Source organism: Choloepus didactylus, chromosome 16 (genome assembly GCF_015220235.1).
Source record: "Choloepus didactylus isolate mChoDid1 chromosome 16, mChoDid1.pri, whole genome shotgun sequence".
NCBI lineage: Eukaryota > Metazoa > Chordata > Mammalia > Pilosa > Megalonychidae > Choloepus > Choloepus didactylus.
The window spans coordinates 48227453-48251819 of record NC_051322.1 but is presented as its reverse complement, the minus strand read 5'-3'; the positions used below and the strand labels follow the sequence as shown (position 1 = coordinate 48251819).

General features: G+C 39.3%; 1 protein-coding gene across 2 annotated transcripts in view; it reads right to left on the bottom strand.

Moving 5' to 3' along the window:
- Window positions 1-24367, bottom strand: part of GAREM1 (GRB2 associated regulator of MAPK1 subtype 1) — a 230306-nt gene that overhangs the window by 5458 nt on the left and 200481 nt on the right. For both annotated transcript variants that reach the window (XM_037806369.1, XM_037806370.1), the window contains exons 4-5: window positions 15062-16234; window positions 1268-1434 (exon numbers count right to left, since the gene is read on the bottom strand). In XM_037806369.1, the coding sequence (XP_037662297.1) occupies window positions 1268-1434; window positions 15062-16234 (1340 nt within the window). The remainder of the gene's footprint in view (window positions 1-1267; window positions 1435-15061; window positions 16235-24367) is intronic.

The following is a 24367-nucleotide window of genomic DNA, read 5'->3' as shown; positions in this document are numbered from 1 at the left end:
TGTGGATATGTACATAATGATTTAAAATGCTACAGTGGAGAGAGCAAATGCATAAGTATATATTTTTTTAAACTAACAAGAAAACTTTGATCATTGGTATGGATGCCTGGATCTTTGTGATAAGAAAAATCCTTGAGCCATATTCGGGCTCAGCACCACTAGGTGCCATGAGTGATGAGTGGTGCCTGCAGTGGGCAGGTGTGGAGGGAAAGGGTTCCTAACTTAAGACTTGCCATCCTCTTGCTGCAGTGACATGGCTGCACTGCCACTACCCATTACTCTATTTCCATCAACATGTCTGAGGTAGGTGGAAAAGTTTCAAATAAAATGCTTACTATGCTTGCCTTAGTTTATCTACAATTGAGTAACATCAGCACAAGGATTTAAAGGTCCAGAGGACAAAAATCTGCAAGGAGAGTTGCTTTAGACTGCAAGCATCACATCTGGAACAGCGCATTTGGCTCTGGATGTGATATTTTAAGAGCAACAGTGGAATGAGAGGGTGCTCAAAGATGGATAACCAGGCTAATGAGGGACCAGGCAGCAATGCCAGGGGGAGCAGTGGATGGAACTGAGGCTATTTCTTTTGGCAAAGACAAGACTTAACATCATAGCTGACTTCAAGTTTTCATGGGTGGACAAAGAGAAGGAGGGTGGACTTATTTCTGTTTTTCTAGATATAAGACAGTTGAAAATTAGGTGGAGATAGATTTCAACACAATATTATGAAAGATTTTGAAAAAATTATTAGCATTTGCCAACAATGGCATGCGCAGCCTTGCTGAAGAATGAGCTCACAGTATTAGAAGAATCCAGACAGAAGCGAATGACAATCCGACAGTGATGGTCAAGAAGGGACTGGGTGGAAATTCACAGGAAAGAGCCAGTAAGGACCCTCTCCATTCTAGGTCCCGTTTGAAGGTGCTATCTGCCTGCTTGTGTCAAAGTCAAAGCAGGAAGAGGAGATGTCGGTTTATGAGAACTGATGGCCATCCATGGCTTGCTTCCGAGGGCTGGCCTTTATCATTGAATTTCTCACAGATTCTTGAGGTATCTTTTCTTCCTAAGACACTGGTGCTTCCATCCTTGCTCAAAACCAACAGGGTCCCCATCAAGCTCTTGCAGTAAAATTCTTTTGGAAAATAAAGAACAGTTCCTCCCCCACCGCCCTGCCTAGATTTTGGCTCCCTTGAAAATGTTCTCGAGAACCCGTGAACTGGCTGCTGAGAAGCGTCTTATTGAAGGGGGACCTGGTGTGAAGACTTACATGTTGTGCAGCCCTGAAGAATAGTAGGACAAGGTGGGGCTGGGAGAACGTGTCTGAGGCCGCGCTGGCTTGACTGTGCGAGGAGGGATGGAAGGACTGGAGGACAAAGGCTTTGCGCTTCGGGGTGGAACAGGTGGGGCGTTCAGGAGCCGGCATTCTTCCCTGACCTGGCGCAGAAAAGAACACTCCGGGTTAGCAACAGCCTGAAATGCCACCGGCGGCCAGCTCGATTTCCTAGGGTCAAGTCGCTACTCGTAAACAATAATAGAAAGGGAGCAAGGCAGGGAGTGAGGAGACTGGAGCAAACAAGAATGATGGCAAGCGCCAGAGGCTGCCACAGAGATAAAATCTGACGCCTGATTTTGAAAGAAACTGCTTGGCAATCGCCAGATACTGCTGAAACGGAGCAAGTAATGTGTGTGTTTGAAGTGTTTTTGGTTAAAGAGCCAGTGAAATGTGATGACTTAATCAAATGTACTGAGAAAAAAAGAACAAAAGGCAATGATCTTTTGTAGGATTAGACGAAATGCTCCTACTGAGTAATGTTTATTTGCTGTTCAAATTCAGTTCAGTTTGATCCACACCTTAGGACTCAGGAAATGGTCAACAGTCTCTGGTATTAAAGCTTTTCTGAAGTTATATTCAGAATGTCTCAAACGTAAATATGCATGTGAATTGCCTGGGGATCTTATTAAAGAGCAGATTCTGATTCAGCAGCTCTCAGGTGGGGCCTGAATTCTTCATTTCTAATAAACTCCCAGGTAACAGGGATACTGCTGGTCCACAGGCCATACTTTGAGAAGAAAGGCAACAGATAAAATAATGACATAGCTCTTTGAATCCAAAAATAGTCCCTTTGATAAGCGCTGCATCCCGCTCTGTCACCCTCCCCTTATATTCCCGCTGGAGAGGACCGAAGTGGGTGACCTCTGCCAGCCTCTGCTTCCTCGCCTCTGCCTGTCATTTCCAGTTTGCTTCCCATTCGCCACAGCCTTCAGACCAAAATTCTTTTTAATGAAGTGCACATTTCATGTGTACTTCCCTGTGTCAGGCAGCAGGGGGCAGGTTATACCTGGTTCTGCTAGTCTACCCTAAACTACATGGGTAAAAACAGAGTGAATACTCCTTGTCAAAAATGCTGGGCTTTGAAAATCCTCGCCTGCATTTAGGACATCAATCTTTGCACCCTGGCCTTCAACACCTTTCTGTCCAAGCAGCTCTGGGACAATAAAGACATGAAACAGCAAGCTCCCTTTATCTTTGGTAGTAGTCTGTGTAAGATAAAATAAAAAGGGTTCACATTACATTGCATCTTTTACTGCCGACACTACACGCTGGGCTTCTAACTGGCTCCCCAGGCCTGATTCCCTTTCTAAAGCAAACCAGACGTTAAGAGAAGTCACGTAACCACAGGATGGTAAGTGTGTATGTGTGTGTGTGTCTGTGCGTGCGCGCGTGTTGCGCACCAGACCTCAATTCTATGTGAAAAGAAAGCAATTTAAAAAGTCTCACCTGTTGCATTTCTTCCCGGTTACTGGGCCTCACTGGATTAGTAGAAGGACTTTTTTCATCTGGAGAAGTCCTCTAAGCTAAAACAAAGTACTTGGAGCAGCCGGATTTCTTCCCCAACAGCTGCAGGCTTCCCCTTTTGAAATTTTCTGGCTAATACAATTTTTACATCACCAATGGGAGAACCGAAAGGAAATCTTTGAACTTTAAACAGTTGGTGATGGTGGAGGTAGGTGACTGCGGGGAGAAAACCCATTTGGAAAAGAGGTTTGGATAAGGGAGAAAGAGCATCCTTAGCCGGGCCCAGGGAGAGACCCGTGCACTACTCTCGGGCCCCTTTTATATAGCAGATGAGAACCAACCAGGATGCTGAGGCTCAGGCCAGGTCACCCCACTCCCTGGCTTTTGGGGGTACATACTGGTTACAAGGCAGTCATCTCCTTTCTGTGCTTTTAGTGAATTGTGCATTAGCCAATTGCGTTTCTTTTTTTCCTCAGGGAATGGCTACAACAAGCTAGGATTAATGGGTGTCACTTTATTATAGATATGCTTTGCTCCATTTATTCTATCATAATAGGAATCAAGGAAAACCTGAGAAGATAAGAAGTCTGTCAGTTAATTTTTAATTTTTAAAATGAACACCTAGTCACTTCTCACGTCTTGGGGTAGGTAGGGCATGAGGAAAACATGGTCAAGGCTGCATTTCACTTAGAATTTTCTAAATTTTGGAATTAGTCATTAAATATGACATTTCATTAGGGACAGCTTATACCTGAAATGTCAATTACAACACATATTTTAATTTAAAATGATTGGCTGACCAAGGTCTTGGAACTCGGAAAAGAAGTCATTTGCAGTTGAATTTGACCTAAGAGAAAGTCCTCTCTTCCTATCTTTACTTCCAAGCACAGACACTCAAGGTCACTTAGAGCTGGTTTCTGCCACCTCCTTCTGTAACTGGACAATTCTGAAGGGCTTTCCAATAGGCTTTCCCCATGGGAGGCGGTGGGGAGGAGGGTGGGGTGGGGTGACATACAGGCATCTGTGGGTCACGGGGCCTGCAGAGGAGTGAGCTCTGGTGACCTGAAAGTGTTTACAGCTAAACTTCAAAACAGCATCTGAGATCCAGAAAGCTCTGGGGAGGCCACATGACTCCTGGATGGAGGGGTGTGGGTGTGTAGGGGGTAATTCTTACTCTTCACGAGAAGGGATGTCGGCAGTAAAGAGATGTGACTTTGAGGCCAGAGAAAGATTTTCTTTGACTGTGGTAACAGGGCAGTGTGAGTATGATCATTTGAGTTGAAAACAGAAGAATAAGACTTATTTGAAAGCCATTTTGGAAAAAAAGGTAGTTAACAACAACAACAACAACAACAACAACAACAACAAAAAACCTCTTCTAAAGGGATCCTAAAGTCCATGACAAGGAAGCAACTGTAATTTTGTGGATGCAGCAAGCCAGTGGCTGCTGCTGCACCAGGCGGGTGTGTGAGGGGAGGTCCAGCGGGGAGCAGAGCTGACAACCTGCAGGCCACCTCCATGTGGCGTTCTTAATTTCAACTTGTTGCTTTTGATGCAGTCGCTCATGTGAAATTGGATTTCACTGCATGTTATGTGAAAAATCACATTTTGGTGAAATGTGTAAATTTTGGGATTCAGACGTTACACACAGGGAGGGTTTATTGTGCCATCTTATCTTTCTATTCTTTTACACCCTTCTAATGGTCATCATTCTACTTTTCTTCCCTTTTTATTTGATTCAACATGGGCCATTTATGTCCAAGAGGAATGCAGTTGTGCTTTAAATGAATCTTACCTGAAAATAAAAGGCAATTTCCAACACTGGACGGCCAGTCACCCTACTTGCAGTTTGTCTTCATACTCAGCTTCACTTTTAAGTGTTATGTTTCCAGCACATTCTGGCTCTCATTGTGTCATTTCCCATCTCCAGTGGCCCCCTTGGGTTACAGAACAAAAGGCCAGCTTTGCCTGCCTTTCACTCAGGCCCTCTGCAATCTGTCTCCAACCCATCTTTCCAGCCATTTCTTGCCCTACTCCTCTACATGGACACACAGGTTTCTCTGAAGTGGAGGACTCAACATCTCCTAAACCTACTCGTGCTATCCTGCCCCTCCCTCTGCTTTAGTTTCTATCTCTATCTCCACCTAAATGAAACTCCTAAGGCCAGTCCCAAACTTCACAAGTTCTGAGACCCCTCAAGCAGCCAACAGACATGATCACTTGTTTCTCTATCTCTGCTAACCACACTGCTTATATTTGCTTACTTTTCATGCATATTTATTAGCCTGAAAGCTAAAATGGTAGGTAGAAGTTGTCATCATCATTGTGGTTCTCATTGTCCTATAATAGTAGATTTTGGGGATTTATTAGCTCTGGCACAAATATGTCACACAGAATACCAGGGTAGAAGTTAGTGGATGACACAAAAAATACAACAAAAAAGCACTTTTATTTTTAAGCATATTAGAATACCCTTTATGTTTTCATGTGGAACCTGTTATTGACAGGTCATTTGGGTTGGGATATTAACTTTTTTTAAGTGTTCCCATATTAATATCAATCTTGGGGGAAACAGGAGTCAAAGAGTCAGCAGACCTTACTGGCACATATAACCACATCAAGTCCACCACCACCACCACCACCATAATTTGACATAGTATTACAATAAAAATGACAATTCTACTATCCTAGACTGGTATATGTCTGTGGCTTTCATTTTCATTTTCTCCTAGAGTAATTACAATTCTAAAATGAGAATATAATAAAATACATCATGCCTGGTGAATTAGAGCCCTCTTCTTCATATCTAATGCAACATTTAAGACTGAAGTTCATCTGGCAACACAGGATAATAACTCCTGTATTATCAGGAATAAGCCTGTAGCTCTGGTGCTGAGCAGGGGAGCTGGCATTCTGTTTTGAGGTGGATATTATTATCCACTCCAGATCCTATCTGTAGATAATTTCTGGTTATGAGTAGCTTGGGCGTTCACAGAGAAGCTCCTGGCACCAAAGTCATACTGTTTATGACAGGTCAATGAGCACAACACTGACTCAGATGGTACCAGGGAGAGTTAACTCTGATTTGTAGCCAGAGACTTGCTTCATGAGCAATTCTCTGGTCTAGGCTTTTCTTTCTAGCCGTCACACTGCCAGCATACAACTATCCTTGGTACACATGCAGAAGACTGCTAACCCAGGACTAAATATAAAGCTAATTTATCAAAAGGTGGAAATGGTGAGTTCTGCCCTTTCTACAAGTGCCACTTCTCTGTGGTCTAAGAGGCATATTCACATATCAAGTGACTGCCGTATAGTGCACTGAAATAATCTAATAGTGGGGGGTTGAGGTCTGTTCCAGGAGCTAACACCCGGGATAAGAGGCACATCCACATCCCTAACAGTCTGAAGAACATGGCTATCACTTTCTGGGCCCCTGCTCCTGCCTATCATATGCTCATTGAGCTAGTGTTGACATGCAAAAATGAGTAACTCATGGAATGAATTGTGAGGAAGGGAGATGAATACATAACTAAGACATAAATTGGTAAATGTAATAACAGAAATATGTACATGGGTTCATGGGGACACCAGGAATTTACCCAAAGTGGCAGGAGAAGAACATATTCACAGGAAATCCTACTGAGAAAATATTGGGGGAGGAGGATTTCTGAGTGAGAGTAAGTGGCATGTACAGAAGGCACGGAGGCAAGAAAGAACACCCAGGATGATGCTCTGGACTAGGGGTTTAGAAGGCAAGACAACTACTGGAGTCATTTATCAGACAGCAACTTAGAAGGAAGAACAAGGTTTGGGAGAAACCAAGTTCAGTTTTGAAAATAACGAGTTTGACCTGAATGTCCTACTGTCAGACAGAATCTGAAGTCACTGAGAATCCCACATGAGACGTGAAGAAAGGCGGAATGCATTTCTAAGACACGGGCAGAGAGGAAAGCAAAGGAGACAAACCAGTTATTGCATCTTACTGCTGAGCAAGAGACCGTGAATGAATGGTGCCAAGGAAGCCAAGGGCAGGGAGGGCTGAAGGAGAGCAAAAGCCTCAAAGATATCAGGAGTCTAGAGGGTCTGGAAGATGTTTACCAAATTTGACAATCAGCAGGTCACTGGCAATCTTAGAGGAGGGGCTTCAGTCCAGTGAGGGAAGCAGAGCCAGATCTCAGTTGAGTCAAAGACAGAACAGGAGGGGAGAGTGCAGTTAGTGAGGGCACAACACTCTTTTCAAGAATACTGCCTGCAAAGGAGGGAGTGAGACAGCTGGAAACGGATACTGAATTGAGGGAGGAATACCCCTCCCCCCACCTTTTCTTTAAAACTTTGAAGAAACTTGAAAAATGTGCCTGGGAATATATACGCATTCTTGTAACCTGGAGATTAAGTACACACTGACTGCTGGAACCTGTGCTCTCCTTTCAATTTAAAGCGAAGGAGGGGAGAACACATTTTTTGCACTGCTCTCTGCCTTAGCCCTGCCGTCACTGGCCACATAGAGCTGGAAAACTAATTAGTGTAGCTTATCATCTAACAGCTAAAAAGCAAAGATGACACATACCTAATGGAACAAATGATGCTGGAAAGCTTCATGTTACCAAGTAAGGTGGCCAACAAAGTAAAAACAAATCTCCAATCTCTAATCAAAATCAAATGCCATCACAGAATGGGACTACTTTATTTTCCGAATACCATTCAGAAAGTTTAACTGGAGTGGGCATTTAACCTTCCTTTCCTTTCCCCCCTACTGTCTTCACTCTGGTAAGTTACGAGGGAATTAAACATAAGGTGAAGTACCGATAATTTGTGAAAATTGGAGGATAAGGTCTTCTATTTAGTCACATTAAAAAAATAACATGAGGATTTTTTAACAGTAATAAAGCTCAATAGTTACTGCATGATTGGAAAACAGAGTTACAAATAGTTGTTTAGCAGACAAATATTTAAATAGTACATACATCTGGAGAATTTTATACATATTACCTATGAACTAATTTCTAACTTTGTCCTGTTATATATATCTTTCTCTGATGCTTTCTAGGGATTAAAAGAATAAAAGAAACAAAAGATCCACCAAGTGTTTATGAAACAACATCACGTGGGAAAGAGGGCTTTTGGGGAAGAGAACATATAGAGTCTTGGTTTCTTGTACTCCTTACTTCTCTTCTATGGAAGAAATAACACTTTCACATTCCCCTTCACTAATGGCACCAAAAAAAAAAAACAATTTAAAAAGGTAAACAAAACACTTACTATAACATATTCTTTGCTAACTGTCTTTAGATATTCTTTTGGAAAAAGAAATCAATTTCATAGTAGTGCTTGTTCAACTCTTAAACACAAGACAATCTGGAGGCCACACTTCCTTAGCTTCCAGTTTAAAAACTCCCATCTCAGAGATTACGTTGCTTGGAATCTTGGCCAATCACTAAAGAGATTTTGATATATTTAGGCGGGATAAGGATCATTTTGTTTCCACACTGACAATCATTCAGAAAACGTATATACTACAGATGAGCTTGAACTAAAAATTGGATTCACCTTTACTGTTAGCTTTCTTATCCGAAGAGTTCATTTAGGAAAATGTAGCAATCCAAAGTAAAGGGTTTTGCAACCATGCTTCCTGAACTTGGTCACTTTGCCTCCCCGGCATGATCTCTGCTCCGTATTTTATATTTCTTCCCACACTCCCTCTCCCAGAGAACAAAATCATGACAGCCTTAAGAAATCTTATTTATAAAGAGGCTTTTATACAAAGAGTTCATAACCCTGCCACGTAGTCATCAGTGGGTATTTTCAGCCAAATAGAAATTAAAAGTTTTATCAGGACATAATGGTAATACAATGAACCACATTTTGATTAATTATGGAAGGGCAGATGTGATTCACAGTCAAAATCCTGCATCTCAGATGCATGGTTTTCTTTCTTCTAGTTTTATATATTAACGAGAAGGACTCAAAACAGACCTGTTTCTGAAATGCCTCCAGTACCAAGCCTCAGGCGAGGGAGGCCGGGGGTGGGAGCAGCGGCCCCCACGAGGAGGAGGCGTGAGGGCCACTGGTTCTGAAAAGAAGTATTTGTTTCGATGCGAGGGTGCTTCCTTGGAGGAAAGAATGCGCCATTGGGACACGGAATAAAAACCTCTTCTGAGCAAGGAGTATAATCAAAGATAGATACATTTAAATAGTTTATAACCTTTCTATAAATATCATTTTGTATAAATGGCACCTAAGAGTGCAGATCTGAAACAAAATCTGTCTCACAGAATATTATAATTACCTTTATTAACATTCTAATCATTGAGAATTTCAACAGACACAAAGAGGAAAAAAAAATTCTTGGCCTAGAAGATTTCATTTAAAAATGAATAACCTTCATGAAAATAAAGGTAAGAGTAGCTTCAAAATTACCCAAACACAATAATAATTTAGCCCTTATTTCAATTAATAAATAGGAACGTAGGTAGCCTTGCTTATGGAGTACTCCTCAAAATTGTAATTAAAATTAATTAAATGTCAAATGCCCTAGGAGGCTTCATTAATTAGTGGAGTCCTCAGTGAGTTTTTTTCTAGAGGAATTATTTTGAAAAGTAAATAATCATTTCCAGATTAATCTTCGTAGTACCTAAACTGAGTATTAAAACATCGGGTCTCTTTAAGAAAATGTCCTTTAATGCTTTTTCTATTATAAATATTTGATTGAAGGAAAAATTCCAAAGAAGAAAGGAAATAAATTCAGAGAACAATCAACTCTCATAACCATATCCCTCAGTTAATATACAAACATATTTTTATAGTGCTTTCTTAACTGTGGTAGTCATAAAAGCCTTCTTTTTTCTGTAGGGGGACACATTCAGGGCTGTGAAATCTGGTAATACCACGGCCCAGCCTGGCCATGCCTAAGGAATGGAATTACTCAAGGCAACTTCTCAGTTTTGATACTTTATGTAGTTTGTCTGGGAATATTTCTTTTCTGATACTTGCTGCAGCTTTAGAGCCAGAAAGAGTTCCCAGGACTTTTTCACAGGCACGCTATAGTTCTTCATATAATCCTCCATTAAAGGACTATAAATTACAAGGATCCACAGAATGCTGAGCTTGCCCATAACTCGTTTGGTTTATGATGATTATAGATTTGGCTCCACAGCTAGGTAACTATAACAAAACACCCATCTTCTTAAGCAGACATTTTCCTAGTCAGAATGAAAGGCTATTATGCTATTTTTAAACCCAACTGGGCTTTTGTAATATCTTAGAGATCTGGCAAAATGAAGCTATCACACACCTGTTTTGCAATGCAAGGCCAATGACCCCTTCCTGGGTGCCAGGGCTGACTGCTGACCCGGCTGCCCAGGTGTATGCATGCCCACCCCCATCAGCTGACCTGCCTGCCCAGTTGTATGCATGCCCACCCCCATCAGCTGACCTGGCTGCCCAGGTGTGTACATGTCCACCCTATCAGCCATCCTGTCTCTTGGGAAGGGCCTTACGCACCAGGACCTTCCCTTCCCATTCCTTAACCAAGGAAGGACAGAGGGAAAACCTCCCCAAATCACTTCCCATCTGACCCTAAATCAGAATGCATCCTATATTAAGTTACTGCTACTATTTATTGCATGCTTCCCAAGGGCCAGGGTAAAGTGCCAAGTACTCTGTACAACACAACAATGCAATGAAGACGTTGTTATTAGTCCCACAGGAATTGACTCCGGAAGGGTCAACACTTTGCTCAAGGTGCTAAGCTAGTAAGTGGTGAGGATTCAAACCCAAGTTTGGCTCTTACCGGCGATGTCATACTGCCTCTATTTATTCACATAGTGTGGCAGACCACTTCACTCCAATTCATACCACTTGAGAAAAGAACTAAGGCTCCTACGATGCTTGGCATTTCCTCCTATATTCTCAGTTGTTCAGCCTATCTGAGGTACGTTCAGACACTCCAACTCACTTCTCCACAGATAAATCACTTTTGTCAAGCTCATACTGGACTTAGGCCCATTCAATCTGGCATTAAATTCCCCCTTAAAGTTTTATTTTTCACAAACACCAACAAGGTGGTGTACTGTGTTAATGGAACTTTATTTATGCTGGACTTCCAGTCTCAGAACAATGAATATATGCTGTAAATCCATCTTATAACTGAATCCCTATACCCCATTTCTTACAAGCCATGGGAGATCCCAGTGTTTCACAAAGGTTAACAAATTCTTTATCACTTAACTTTGAATACAGCACACAGAACTTGGTTTAAACCAATGGTTCACAACCTAGACCTTCTTTTATTATTTTCCTTCCATGAATCTCAGGAACTGCTGTGATGTCAACAACCAATTAAGAATGGGTGCATTTTTTTTGTTTCTATTACTGAAGACAGATGGAGGATATTGATTTCTGGGTTCTGGGGTCCCCAAATAGGATACAGATGCATGAATGGTCTCAAAAGAGTTGTGGTTCTGTAGTTTTGATAATGATTTATAACTCACTGCACAGGCCAGAGTGACCTGGAAGCCAAAATATTCTATTTATAGAATTTCATACAATAAAAATTCTTCCCATCATTGCTCTCTAAAATGGAATCTTTTATAGAGAAAGAGAAAAAAGACAGCTCTTGAAGATTATCACTTGTAGAGTGTATCTGGGTAAATATTTTAGACGTATCAGCCAATACTTAGAAAATTATAATTATGGATAGAGGCCCAAAAAGTTATGAAATAGAGGACGTGTTTAAAAATAAGTGCATGACCCAATAAGGATAATTCACTTAAGAGGGACTGGCAGGTCATTCTGATCTGGGGGCACCAAGTACAATTTTAAAAAGTGAAAACATCACCACTGAGTCGGCTAGACATGTTCCTTCAGCTTGGGCTCATGTGTAACAATTCTAGGGTAACCAGGAATAGTTTGCTTTTCCCTGGGTCATTCCCATTAGGAAGGGAATAGCTTCTCACAAGAGGTAAAAAGCAAACTTTTGTTTAAAAAAATTACTGTACCTGATAATCTTTAAAGAGACACAAAATGACTTGAGCATAATTCTAAATAGCCACATCAAGTACGAAATACACGAAAGTACCAAACCTATGATCCCCACCCTGAGGATTTTCTGTTTGCCCCCACCACCTAACTTTCCATTTAGGATATGGGTAGGAGGCAGTGACAAGCACAAACCCAGATGATGTCAGAACTGCAGCACAACGTGGGAAACACAGGAAGCATCACCACTGAGTGGGAAAGACGTGTTCTCACTTTTTTACAGAGAAACAAAGACGATCAAACTTTGCTAGTAAGAAAGCGCAAACATATGCCACAACTTAGGACATCGAAGCAGGAAGTGAAGAACAGAAGAATTAGAAGGAAAAGACCAGGCTGAGATGCAGCCACTGTATCTCTAGATCTTACAGTGACTGGCCCTGCACTGTGGCATGACAGAGTTAATTTGCCAGTTGCCAGTTTTGCTTTCCTTATATGAAAGACAGGCTTTCTCTGACTCTTTTCCATTGCTCCAGCACCATCTACTCCTGGTGGGAGCTGTCACCTTCCCAGATAATGTCCAACCAGCTTCACTTGAAAGCTCACCACCATCTTTCATTATCTGGTGGGAGAGCTGGTAGACACATGGAGTCCCTCTCCCACAACTCACTCCACTGTAACTATCCAAAGAAGCAATTTTATTTAATTCCGTGGGAGCACTTGAATTTATGCCCCATTAAAGTTCCCCTTTGAAAATTACAAGCTGAAGCCACATCTAACAATTATGACGTCCTCTGGATCCCACGCACATTCTAAAAATGGAAAATTCATTTCATCGTCATGAAACCAATAGAAAATATGACTTCACATGAAGTGCCTACTTTTTCTTTAAGTAAATTAAATGTTTTCAGGTGTTTATAAAAAATATTTATGTTTATAGTATTCCATAAACACTGGACACACTCTGAAAAGATTCCTTTACTTCATAATGAATTACGGCTTAGAATGGAGGCCAAAATCTTTTCTTCTCCTGTGAGATTTGCTTTTGGTTTCAAATTTAATTATAGCTTCTTTTATTTTTTAGTACCAGGGTCAAGATTGGGTCTCTTAATACTTATGTTCTTACTCATTTTTCATTAGCCACCGAAAAAACAAGCAATGTTAAGTTTCCCACCTCTAGACTTGGTTACACAAATGAGCCCTGGGTGTGACCATCGTGGATGAGTTAAACAATCAGTCAACAAACCTAAGACCCTACTATGTGCCAGGTATGACCAAAATTCTACAGGAAAAGCTGATCTTGTCATGTTCCTGTTGGAGATCAGGGCCCTACCTTTCATGTAAAGTCAAATGCTTGACTGAATTGAGAACTCCTTAAAGTTGCCTAGAGTATTTGCCAGGAGAAGAGACCCCTCACTTTCTACCTGGCTTTTCAGGGAATCCTAAGAGCACCCTCTGTCATGAATACAGGGACCAAGAGCTCCGACTTCACTAAGACCTCCTCCAAATATTCACAGCACCTCCTGGCTATGGTGATCTCTGGTTTGTCCCTGGAAAATCCTGAAAGGAACAGGGGAAAGTCCATGATCTACAGTGGTCTGGAGTTCCTACATCCTGGAACAAACAGCCAGAGGTGGGTCTTCTCTAGTGGAAGCTTTGCAGCAATGAGGGCTCTTTACCGACAGTTTAGCGTGAAGCCTGGCGCAAACTCTGCAGGCCTGGTGTTCAGGGCCACCCATGATCTGGCCCCAGTCTTTAGCTGCCATTACCCTGAACACACCCTATTCAATTGACCAATAGAACTCCCTGCTTGCCTCAGCTGTGCGTTAAGCTGTCCCAGGCTTCCAGACTCTTGCCCACGCCATTGTCTCTGTGTGGAATGCCCTTCTTTCTCCTCTGCTCTTCCAACTCTCATTCATCTCTAAGCTCATTTAAAATCTTACAATCTCCATGAATGAAGACTTCTCTTACTCAACCCCCAACTAGAAGGATCTCTTTTTTCTCTGAATTCCTACAAACATTATCCATCTGCATCATCTTAAATTATTTATCACCTTTTAACTTGTACAACAGTCATCTCTTTTCACTTGTTAGCTTCTCTGCAAATCAGAGGCACTAGAGTTCAGATTTACTGGACCTTTTTAATGAAGGTCACATTTCCAGCCTCTACCCCAGTAATTCCATAGTTTGGAAACTGCATACTGCACAGACTACCTAGTGGGGGCAGAGTGGGCAATCTCCAATTCATGTTTCAGTCAGATTAGTTTTCTCTTCTATATATTGGAACTCACCTATGGTTTTTTGTTGTTGTTTTTGTTTAAAAGGCTGTCTGATGATGGAAGTCCAAAAGGAAACTTATTATTATATTGTCAGAAAAACAAACAGAATTACACTCAATGCCTCTAGCAGTTTCTCCCTTCAGATATAAGGAAATCTAACGATGAAAAATGAGTAGCCAAGGCTCAGAGTGGCTGTTAATCAAAAGAACATGGTCAAAACAGAGGGCCCTTTTTCCTGTCCTGTACTGAGCTTCTTACATTAAAATTTTACAGACACCCCTTCAGCTCTGAGTGAGTTATGTTTAAGGTGTTATATGGAATCACCCTAGTGCCTGGCCCCGCTGTGCGTGTGTACATGAGCATGCCCACTATGTTCTGATCTCAGAACAACTTCAGGGATGCACGAGAGAGTTAAAGTGTGCTGGTGCCTCTTCATCCTTCTTCTCCTTCCCCCCAATAAATCTACTCCTCCTTTAGCCTTCCCCATCACTGTAAATGGAACATCTACCCAGTTGCTGAGGCTAAAAATCTAGGAGTTATCCTTGATTTCTCTCTTTCCTTTACTCCTCACATCCACTTCACCAGTAAATGCTGTTGGGTCTACCTCTGAAACATACTCTGAAGCAGCCCGTCCCTCCCTGCCACGCACTGCTAGCGGTCGCTGTGGTCACACCTGCTTTACTGCCACAGCTTCCTCTTTGGCATTGGGGCTTCCACCTTCCTCCCTATAATCGCTTCTCTCGGCAGCAGCACAAGTGTTTAAACTCACCTGTTTAAAAATTCCCAAACAATTTCTCATGAAGCACAGAATAAAATTCTAACTCCTAACTGGTAAAACAAATGTAGCTAAGCATTTATATTTCATTCCAAATTAAACAAAATTGCTTATTCTAATAATCTTCAGTCAGCAAGTTTTCCTTTCTTTAAGAAAGAAAATAAATTAGAGGATGACCGAGCATACCGACAAAAAAAACCTGTCTTCAAACACTGAGAAATAGAAATTACTTACGGCTTCAGATTTGGGAGGCACTGGAGGTGGAGGTAGGGCAATATCTGAAGACTTCATTGCTGCTTCCAGAGTCCCAGGGACAGGAAGAGGAGAAGTTCCACATTTGGACCGGACAGAACTTCTAAAATTATCACTTCGGCTCTTCTCACTCAAGGAGCGGGTGAGGGGCGGGTGGCCGGGCCTGGCTTCGTCCAGCCACAGCTCTTCGTAAGGAAGTTCTGACTTGCCCGGGAGGCCTGCTGATTCTTCCCCAGCTTCTGGGAAAAGGTAGTCGCTCCCGCTATCCCCCGAGTCCTGACAGGGCAAGATGTCATGCGGAAAGGGGGCCCACTCTCCCCCCAGGTCCCTGCAGCCGTGGAGGTTCACCTCGCTGTTGCCATGGAGATTGTTGCCATACACGCAGACCGAGAGCCGGTGGAAGGACTGCGTGAGCTCCTCCCGGGCGTAGCTGAGGGAATTGGGCACGTGGTTGTGGCCAGAGCACCGGCCCTTCTTGGGGCTCTTGCAGTCCTCACTCCAGTCGGTTTTCACATCACGGACAGCCCGTGAATACTCGTCGATGTCAAACTGTTCTTGGCAGATTCCCAGCCAGTGGTGGACCAGGGTCTCGGGCCACACCTCCCCCTTGACCAGGTGTTCGGGGAGGCTAAACTTGGGGACAGTCAAGTGCAAAGGAAAGTGCATGGGGAGGATCTTGTTGTTCCGCAGCACGCAGCAAACCACCACCGTCTTGGTCTGGATGTTCACAAACTTGTAGCGGTGCCCTTCGCGGATGAAGTGGAGGTCGTACGGGTTCCTCGGTGGAGGGCTTGGCACAGTCACATTCACAGGAAGCCGGGTTTTCTCTACAATGTTGCGGATGGTGTGTTCGCCCTCCTGCATCTGAAGTTCCAGGGGGCTCCGGGTGCTAAATCTGCCCTTGCACTGGAATGGAAGGCTAATGCTTTCATTGGTCCGGTGGTTCATGCAAATGAGGCAGGGCATTTTCCCTTTACCAAGCTTGCTGATGGAATTGAGCTTCCCGATCTTTTTGAAGATTGTGTTGAATCGTGACTTTTCCTTGAAAGTCTTTGCATAAAGGATTTCTGCCTGCCCCATTAGAGTGAGTTCATCCCCGGTACAGAGGGTGATGTTGTAAACTTCCGTGTCTTCATTGCATTCACCTGAAGCAACCTACAATATGATAAATCATATTTTAGGTTAATCTCCTTGAGTAGATTCACACGAAGAAGAGCTTACTATTAAGACACACATGCAAACAAAGAAAATAGGGGGCTGGGTTTTGGTAGTAAATTTAGACACCCCGTTTCTTTTATAAAATTTAAGTGGCTCACAATAACAAATTTTTGTCTATTAATTTGGACTGTTAAAAACTTTTTTTTTTCCACAAAGACAAAAGTAATCTATGCTCATTAATAAAAATCTGGGAAATGTAGAGATAAAACACATAAGGAAAATAAAACCCAAGAGCCTTGTGATGCAATAGCCGCAGTTAATGGTTTTATAAATATCCTTCCAATTTTTCCCTATATATATGTAGGGTAGTTTATCATATGGACAATTATTTTTGAACATTATTACCATTATTTTTTTTTCAGTTATAAATAATGCTTTTGTGAATTTCACCAGAGAAAATTCCTTTTTTAATATTTTATAAATTTTTAAAAATTATAATTGGGACAAAGGACTAAACATTTTTTTAAAAATTAGAGATGTTGTAGGTTTACAGAAAAATCATGTGTTCCCATATATAACCCCCACCCCCACCCCAGCCACTATTAATACTTGGATTAGTGTGGTACCTTTGTTATAATTGATGAAAGAATATTATAATTCTATTATTAATTATACTGCATTGTTTACATTAGGGTTTATCCCCCCCCCACATACCACCTTATTATTAACACCTTGCATTAGTACGGTACATTTGTTATATTTCATGAAAGAACATTTTTATAATTGTGCGTTTAACTATAGTCCATTATTTACAATAGGGTTCACTGTTTTTGTACAGTCCTATTTTTATCTTTTAATTTTTATTCTAGTAGCATATGTATGGCCTAAGATTTCCCCTTTTAACCATATTCATGTATTTAATTCAATGCCGTTAATTCCACTCACAATGTTGTGTTACCATCCCCACCATCCATATAGTTCCAATCAATCAAAATAGAAATTCTTTATAAATTAAGCACTAACTCAGAGAAGAGCTTGCTAGTAAGACATACACACACACAGAGGAAAACACTGTGCTGGGTTTTAGTAGTAAATTTAGGTACTCCATTTCTTTTATAATATTTAAGTGGCTTAAAAATAACATTTTTGTCTGAGATATTAGTTTAGACAAACATTTTTTTAAAAAAGTTTACTTCCTTTTTATTTTACTGTAAAAATAATTCACGTTCACTGGAATATTAGAAAATACAAATATAAAAATGAAAAAATTCTATACAATCTTACCACTAAAGATAATCTCTGTTAACAGTTTTGGATCAATAGAAAGAAAAAAAAAAAAGGAATGGGATCTATCAGTCTATCTCAGAAAAGACATAAATACACACACTCAATTTTGTTACTTGAGTTTCTAGACAAAACTTATCCATCTTCCACTGTGTATATACTTCATCATCATTGGTTCTGATGATGACCTAATGCATTCCATCACATATGAATGTGCCATAATTTATTTGACGAGTTCTTTATTGTTAGACACATATTGTTTCCCTATGTTTAGCAATTACAAATAGTACTGCTATGAACATTTTTTACAGTTCAATTATTTCCTTAGGATAAAGTTCCAGAAGTAGTATTGCATGGATAAAAGTTACATATATACTTGAAAGGTCTAATATGTATTGCCATTGTGCTTTATTAATGTCATACATATTTACACTTCTACTAGCATTTTTTGAAATCCTATCTCCCCATACCTAACTGTATAAGTTATATCATGACTGTCCATATAAAAGGTAAAGCATGCATCTTGAATTTATTTATTCATGTTTTATCTAGAATATCTTTGACTATTAGTGTTATTGGATTATTTTTTTTTTGGTGTTTATTTATCTGATGATTTAGAGCTCTTCTTTTGTGAATTATTTAGGTTCTTTGCCCATTTTTCTATTGGATGGTCATTTTATTAATATCTTTTATGTAATGGGAAGGTCATTAATGCTATATATATATTTTTAAATTTGTTGCTTGGATTTCAGTGTTATAGCTTTAAGTACTAAAGCTTTTTTCTTTCTATATAGTCAACATTTAAAAAATTTTTCTTTTTACTTCACTCTTGGTTCTTAACGCTTCTAGTTTTCACATAGTTCAGTGGTTCTGAACCAGGAGCAATTTTGCCCTCCAATGTCCTGGGGACATTTGACAATGTCTGGAGGCATTTTTGACTGTTACAACTGGGGGATGCTACTTGCATCTAGGGCTAAAGCCAGGGATGTTGCTAAACATCTTACAATTCATAGGAGGGCTCCCTGTAACAAAAAATTTTCTAGTCCAAAAATCTAACAGTGCTGAGGTTGAGAAATCCTGCTGCAATTGTCAGTATTTTCTTCCAGTCTTCTGATAGCTTTGTTTGTTAAATATTTAACTTATTTAACTGAAATTTCTTTGGTGTATTATCTAATGTAGGGGTCTAACTTTAGTTGTTTTAAACAGTTAACTGCAAGTTTGGTATATTTCCTAAAGAACCATTCCTTTCATCATAGATTTTAAATGTCACTTTTATCATATACAAAAATTTATACATACATTCAAAACATACACAGGTATTTGTATCTATTTTGGGGTCATTTCTCCTAGTGACCTTTCTGTCTACTTTTCCATTGCAACTATACTGATTTCAATTACTATATCTATCTTATATTTTCAGATCTGACAACAAAACCCCCAAATTGTGGATATTCTTACTCAAAAAGGATTTGGATGGTTGAAACAACAAATTCAAAGAATGAGAAAATCTTACAGAAAAATAGGCAAAAGACACAAAAACCCAATTCACTATTAAAAAAAACAACAAAGCATAATGTCTTTCAAACCTATCAAAGGATGTTTAACTTCACTTATGAAAAGAGAAATGAAAATCAAAACTACACTGAGATAACATTTCTCACCTTAGCAGGCTGGTAAAAATTCAAAAGCTTGATGTCATATGCTTCTGTTGAGAATGTGGAAAAATACATAACCGACAGAAAAGCAAAATGACACAACCCTTGTGGAGAGGAATTTGGCAATATCTAACAAAACTACATATGCATTTATTCCTCCATCCACACAATCCTATTTCTAGGAACCCAGAAGACATTATTCGAACAATATGAAACTACACAGGTACAGAGTTATTCACTGAAGCATTATTTGTATTTGTAAAATATTGTGACTTAAATGTCCAAACACAGGAGAGCGATTGAATAAACTTTGGTACATACACATAATGAGGATGATTCCAATGAATTGATATGGAGTGACTTATAGGGTATGCAGTTAAGTGGAAAGAAAAAAAAAAAGGCAGAATGCAAAGAAGTTTACATAGTATACTATCTTTTTGTGTAAGAAAAAAGGAAAAATTAGTATATACTTTTTCTGCTCACTTTTGTAAAATAAAAAAAAAGGAGAGGACAAGGAAGGAGTGATACCTTTCTATAGAATTTTGACTTTTTGGAAGCATGCTAATGTTCTACATATTCCAACAATAAAATTAAGTCAAAAATTAAAAAAAAATTAAAACTGATTATAAATGGGAACAAATGAATACAACTGTATTTTAAATGAATAAAATAAGCTCTCTGGGGGCAGAGACAGACAAATAATCCAAGTAACTGAGGAACATTGTACTTTATATTGTCAGTCTATGCAGGGAAGAAAACTAACAACAAATATTGTGTTCTTTTTAGTACATTTGTTTTTCCTAAGGGTACAGGTTATGATTCTGAACACCTTCACAGGACTGAGCAAATGAGAAATTTTTTTTTTTTTTTTTGTATTTTGGGATCCTGGGTTCTCACTTTGAAAGGAGACAGAAATATGGAATGGAGGAAGGCAAGATAGAACCCCATGAGGTTAGATTGGAATTGGAGGTATGAATATCAACTCATAATTTAAAGAAAAGAAAAGACAAAAAAAAAAAAGGAATGCATGCATGCACGTGCACACACACACAAACCCTTCTAGGCTTTTCAGGGGACTAGAAGCAAAATTCCTAGTATCAACAAACATACCTAGTGCCCAAGCTTGGTTTTTAAATACCATTTCCCACTGAAAAGAGTCAAGAGATCCTTGGAAGAATGTTCCAAGGCTGGGCCAGCAATGGCACAAAATGAGCCTGGAACACCATGTTCCAGAAAGTAAGTGCTCAAAAGATGTTAGGGATGTGTCAGAAAGACACAGAACAAGTCTGAATGGGCTCCCACTGGCGAAATCTGGGAAATGTGAGCATTACAATAAAGACAATAATGGATTATAATTAAATGAATAAAATAGGAATCTATGAGTCCATACAGATAACAACCACTACCAAACAAGAATGAAAAAAAGAATGGAGGAGAAGCCAATTAATAATGTGGAAGAATAGTAGGAATGGAATAAATACTTTGCAACCATTATAATCAAAATTGGTTTCTATAAGAATTATCAGTGGATGCTATATTTATAGGGGAAAGTTTAAGCAGGTTATCTATATGGCTTAAAGGATCCTTCCCCAGAATGCATATTAATTGCAAGAAAGAAAAAGTAACTATATAGTGGAGAAACTGGAAAATACCAGGTGATCATTTAATATCACCCAAGTGGGGCAAACCAACATTGTTTTCCTCCCATGTGAGTCCCTGAGAAGTTTACAACCTCACTTATGTAACAGCTCAAACGGCATTACCAGAATATAATCACGAGGGAACTTCAGACAAACCCAAATTGAGAAATGGTCTATAAAATACCTGGCTTGTATCCAAAAATGTCAATGTCACACAAGACAAAGAAAGGCTGAAGAACTGTCCAGAATAAAGGGAAATAAAGAAAAATGAAAACTAACTGCAATAAGATATCCTGGAATGGATTCTGTACTAGAGGGAAAAAATGCTATAAAGGACACTATTCGGACAACTGACAAATATGGAATAAGGACTGTATTGCATCACTTAAATTTCCTGAATGTATGTAGTTAACATAAGAAAATACTTGTTTTTAGGAAATACACACTGGTGTAGTTAAGGGGTAAGGACACATGCAACCCACTCTCAAATGAATGAGAAAATTATATTATCTATGTATACATATACATATACATATACGGGATAGAGGATAATAAAACAAATGTGACAAAATGTAAAGAACTGGTAAATGTAAAGAACTGGTAAAAGTGTAGGGCATTCTTACATTATTCTTGCAACACTTTTTTAAGTTTGAAATTATTTCAACATAAAAAGTTAAAAAAATAAAAACACGTTAATAGAAAAGTTTTTGGATATTTTTGCCTACTTGTTTTTCCAGATGAACTTTAGAATTGCTTTGTCCATGGTTTGCTTTGATAATTTAATTGTAAATGCATTAAATCTACATAGAGTTTTGGGAAGAAGTGACATCATTATAATAGTATTTCTAAATAGGCACATGATATCTCTCTCCATTTAGTCAGATCTATTATTTTCTTTACTAACATTTAACATTGTTTATCTATTCCTACCCATTTGCTGCTGATTCTTAGGTGTTGACTATGATTTGTTGCTATTCTGTATGTCCAGTAATCTTACTGGATCTTACTGTAATAGTTTTTCCAGTTGATTCTCTTGAGATAACCATATCTCATGCAAATGATGAAAATGTTATAATCTTGAGTTTTCATCCTATCTCCCTACAACAGAGTAGTGGTGGTAAGAGGGAACATTTTTGTGTTATTCTGAATTTTAATGTAAATATCATTAGTATTTGATAGTATTAGTCATTAGCGGTTTCATATAAACTATGAGAATTTTGTTGGTTTATTGGTTTGAGAGATATTCTTCATAACATTAGTAATATTTTTTTCCAATTCTTGTTTTTCAAATGTTTCTATCAAGAATTTTTAAAATCATTTTTATCAAATGCTGTTTGTGTCCAACAAGATGATAATATATTTGTTTCTAACTTAGGTATACTGATTTTATAATAGTAGATTCCCCAATATTAAAACCCTACACACTTGAAATAATTTTCTACACAATTAAGGAACACTTAAAAATATATTGCATAATTTTCTTTGATGGCATTTCATCTATGATTTATGTATCTTATTTATAGGTGAGATTGGTTTGCAGTTCTATTGTGCTATCTTTATCAGTTTTAGTGTCAGGCTTGTGTTAAGCCTGAGATTGATTTTTTTTCTTTTGCTAATAAAAGAGTCTGGGTAAAGTGACTGACAATGTCATGCAGTTCATCTCACTTATTGAGTGGTAATCTTCGGTATGTGTTTAGAAAACTGGTAGAAACAATCTTTGTAAATTATTTCCTACGCACTGTTCTAGGTCATCTCTGTATAATTTTAATCTTTAGAATAAGCAATTTGCAAATAAATATTACAGCTATTAGTTCTGTTGTCTCTTATAGTGAAGTGAATTTCTTTGTAGGAGACATTTTCAGTCCATAAATTGCAGCACAGTATTATTTTAATGGCGATTCAGGTTGCTATAGTTTAAAGTTCATTTCAGGTGACTTGCATAAGTTATTATTAATTTTTTAACAAGACATTAAAGTTAACTGCTTACTTTCAGACTGAATATTCTCATTCCCCTAGCATGGATCCCTGGATTCTACACTGTAATATTGTAAAAGAGAATTAAATTAAATTAATTCATCGTAACTTTTATTTTTTTATTATGGAATAATTACAGCTTTACAAAATGGTTGTAAAGGTAGTACAGAAAGTTTCTGTATACTCTCATTTCCATTTGCTAAAGCTGCCGAAATGCAAAATACCAGAAATGGATTGATTTTTACAATGGGGGGTTGTTAGTTCACAAATATAAAGCTCTAAGGCCATGAAAATGTCCCAATGCCTTAATTAACAAGAGGATACCTTCACTGAAGAAAGGCTGATGGCATCTGGGGTTCCTCTGTCAGGAAGGAAGGCACACGGCCGGAGTCTGCTGGGCCTCTCCTGGGGTTAACTTCTGGTTTCTGTTGCTTTCTCAAAAATGTCTCTGGGCTTCTGTCTTAGCTTCTCTCTCTCAGCAACTGCGTCCTTGCATGTTTCTCCCAGGGCATTTCTCTCTAAGCTTCTGGGGGTCCTCTCTTAGCTGCTTCCAAGGACAAACTCTGGATTACATATCTTAGCTTCTCTCCAAAATGCCTGTCTCAGCTTCTGGATCTGTGTCGGCTCTCTTAAGGATGCCAGTAAACTAATTAAAACCCATCTTGAATTGGTGGGGTCACATCTCCATGGAAATAATCTAATCAAAAGTTCCCACCCTCAATTGAGTGGGTCACATCTCCATGGAAACAACCTAATCAAAAGACCCCACCCACAGTAGGTCTGCCTTCACAAGACTGCATTAAAGACCATGGCTTTTTATAGGGTACATAACATTCAAATGAGTACAACTCTTCACCCAGCTTCCTTGCTAATATCCATGGTACATTTATCAAAACTAAGAAATTAACATTGGTATACTACTACTAACTAAATGACAACTTTTATTTGGATTTCACCACTAACGCCCCTTTTCTGTTCCAGGATCAAACCAACATACCATGTTGCATTCATTCCTTCAATCTGTTCTCTGTCTTTCCTTGTTTTCTCATTACCTTAACAGTTTTGAAGAATATGGCTTAGGATTTTGTTTTTTAAAGCTAGTAAAATCATTTATAAACAACAGTACTCAGCACATGTGACGACTGCCTTCTTTTTCTATAGGATCTGTATCTTCAGTTCAGCTCCCTTATTATAATCTTATTTAATTCTCTAGACTTTGGTCACAAAGAGTCATTATAAAGATTCATTTGCTGTTAATTCTAACTTTTGGTTTATCCCTAAGGTTTTTACTTGTGCTGCAACAGTGTAGATCAGGGGTCAGCAGACTATGGCCCATAGTCCACATCTGGTCTGCATCTGTTTTTATAAGTCACCACCCATTCACTTAAGGATAGTGTATCGTTGCTTTCTCCCTACCATGATAGGGTGAGTAGCTGTGACAGAAAGCATATAGTCCCAAAGCCTAAAATATTTAGTGGCTGGCTCTTTACGGAGAAAAGTTTGCTGAACCTTGATGCAGATGAATGGAAAGAGCCATGGCCTTTGGAAATTGATAAATCTGAGTTTGACTCCTACCT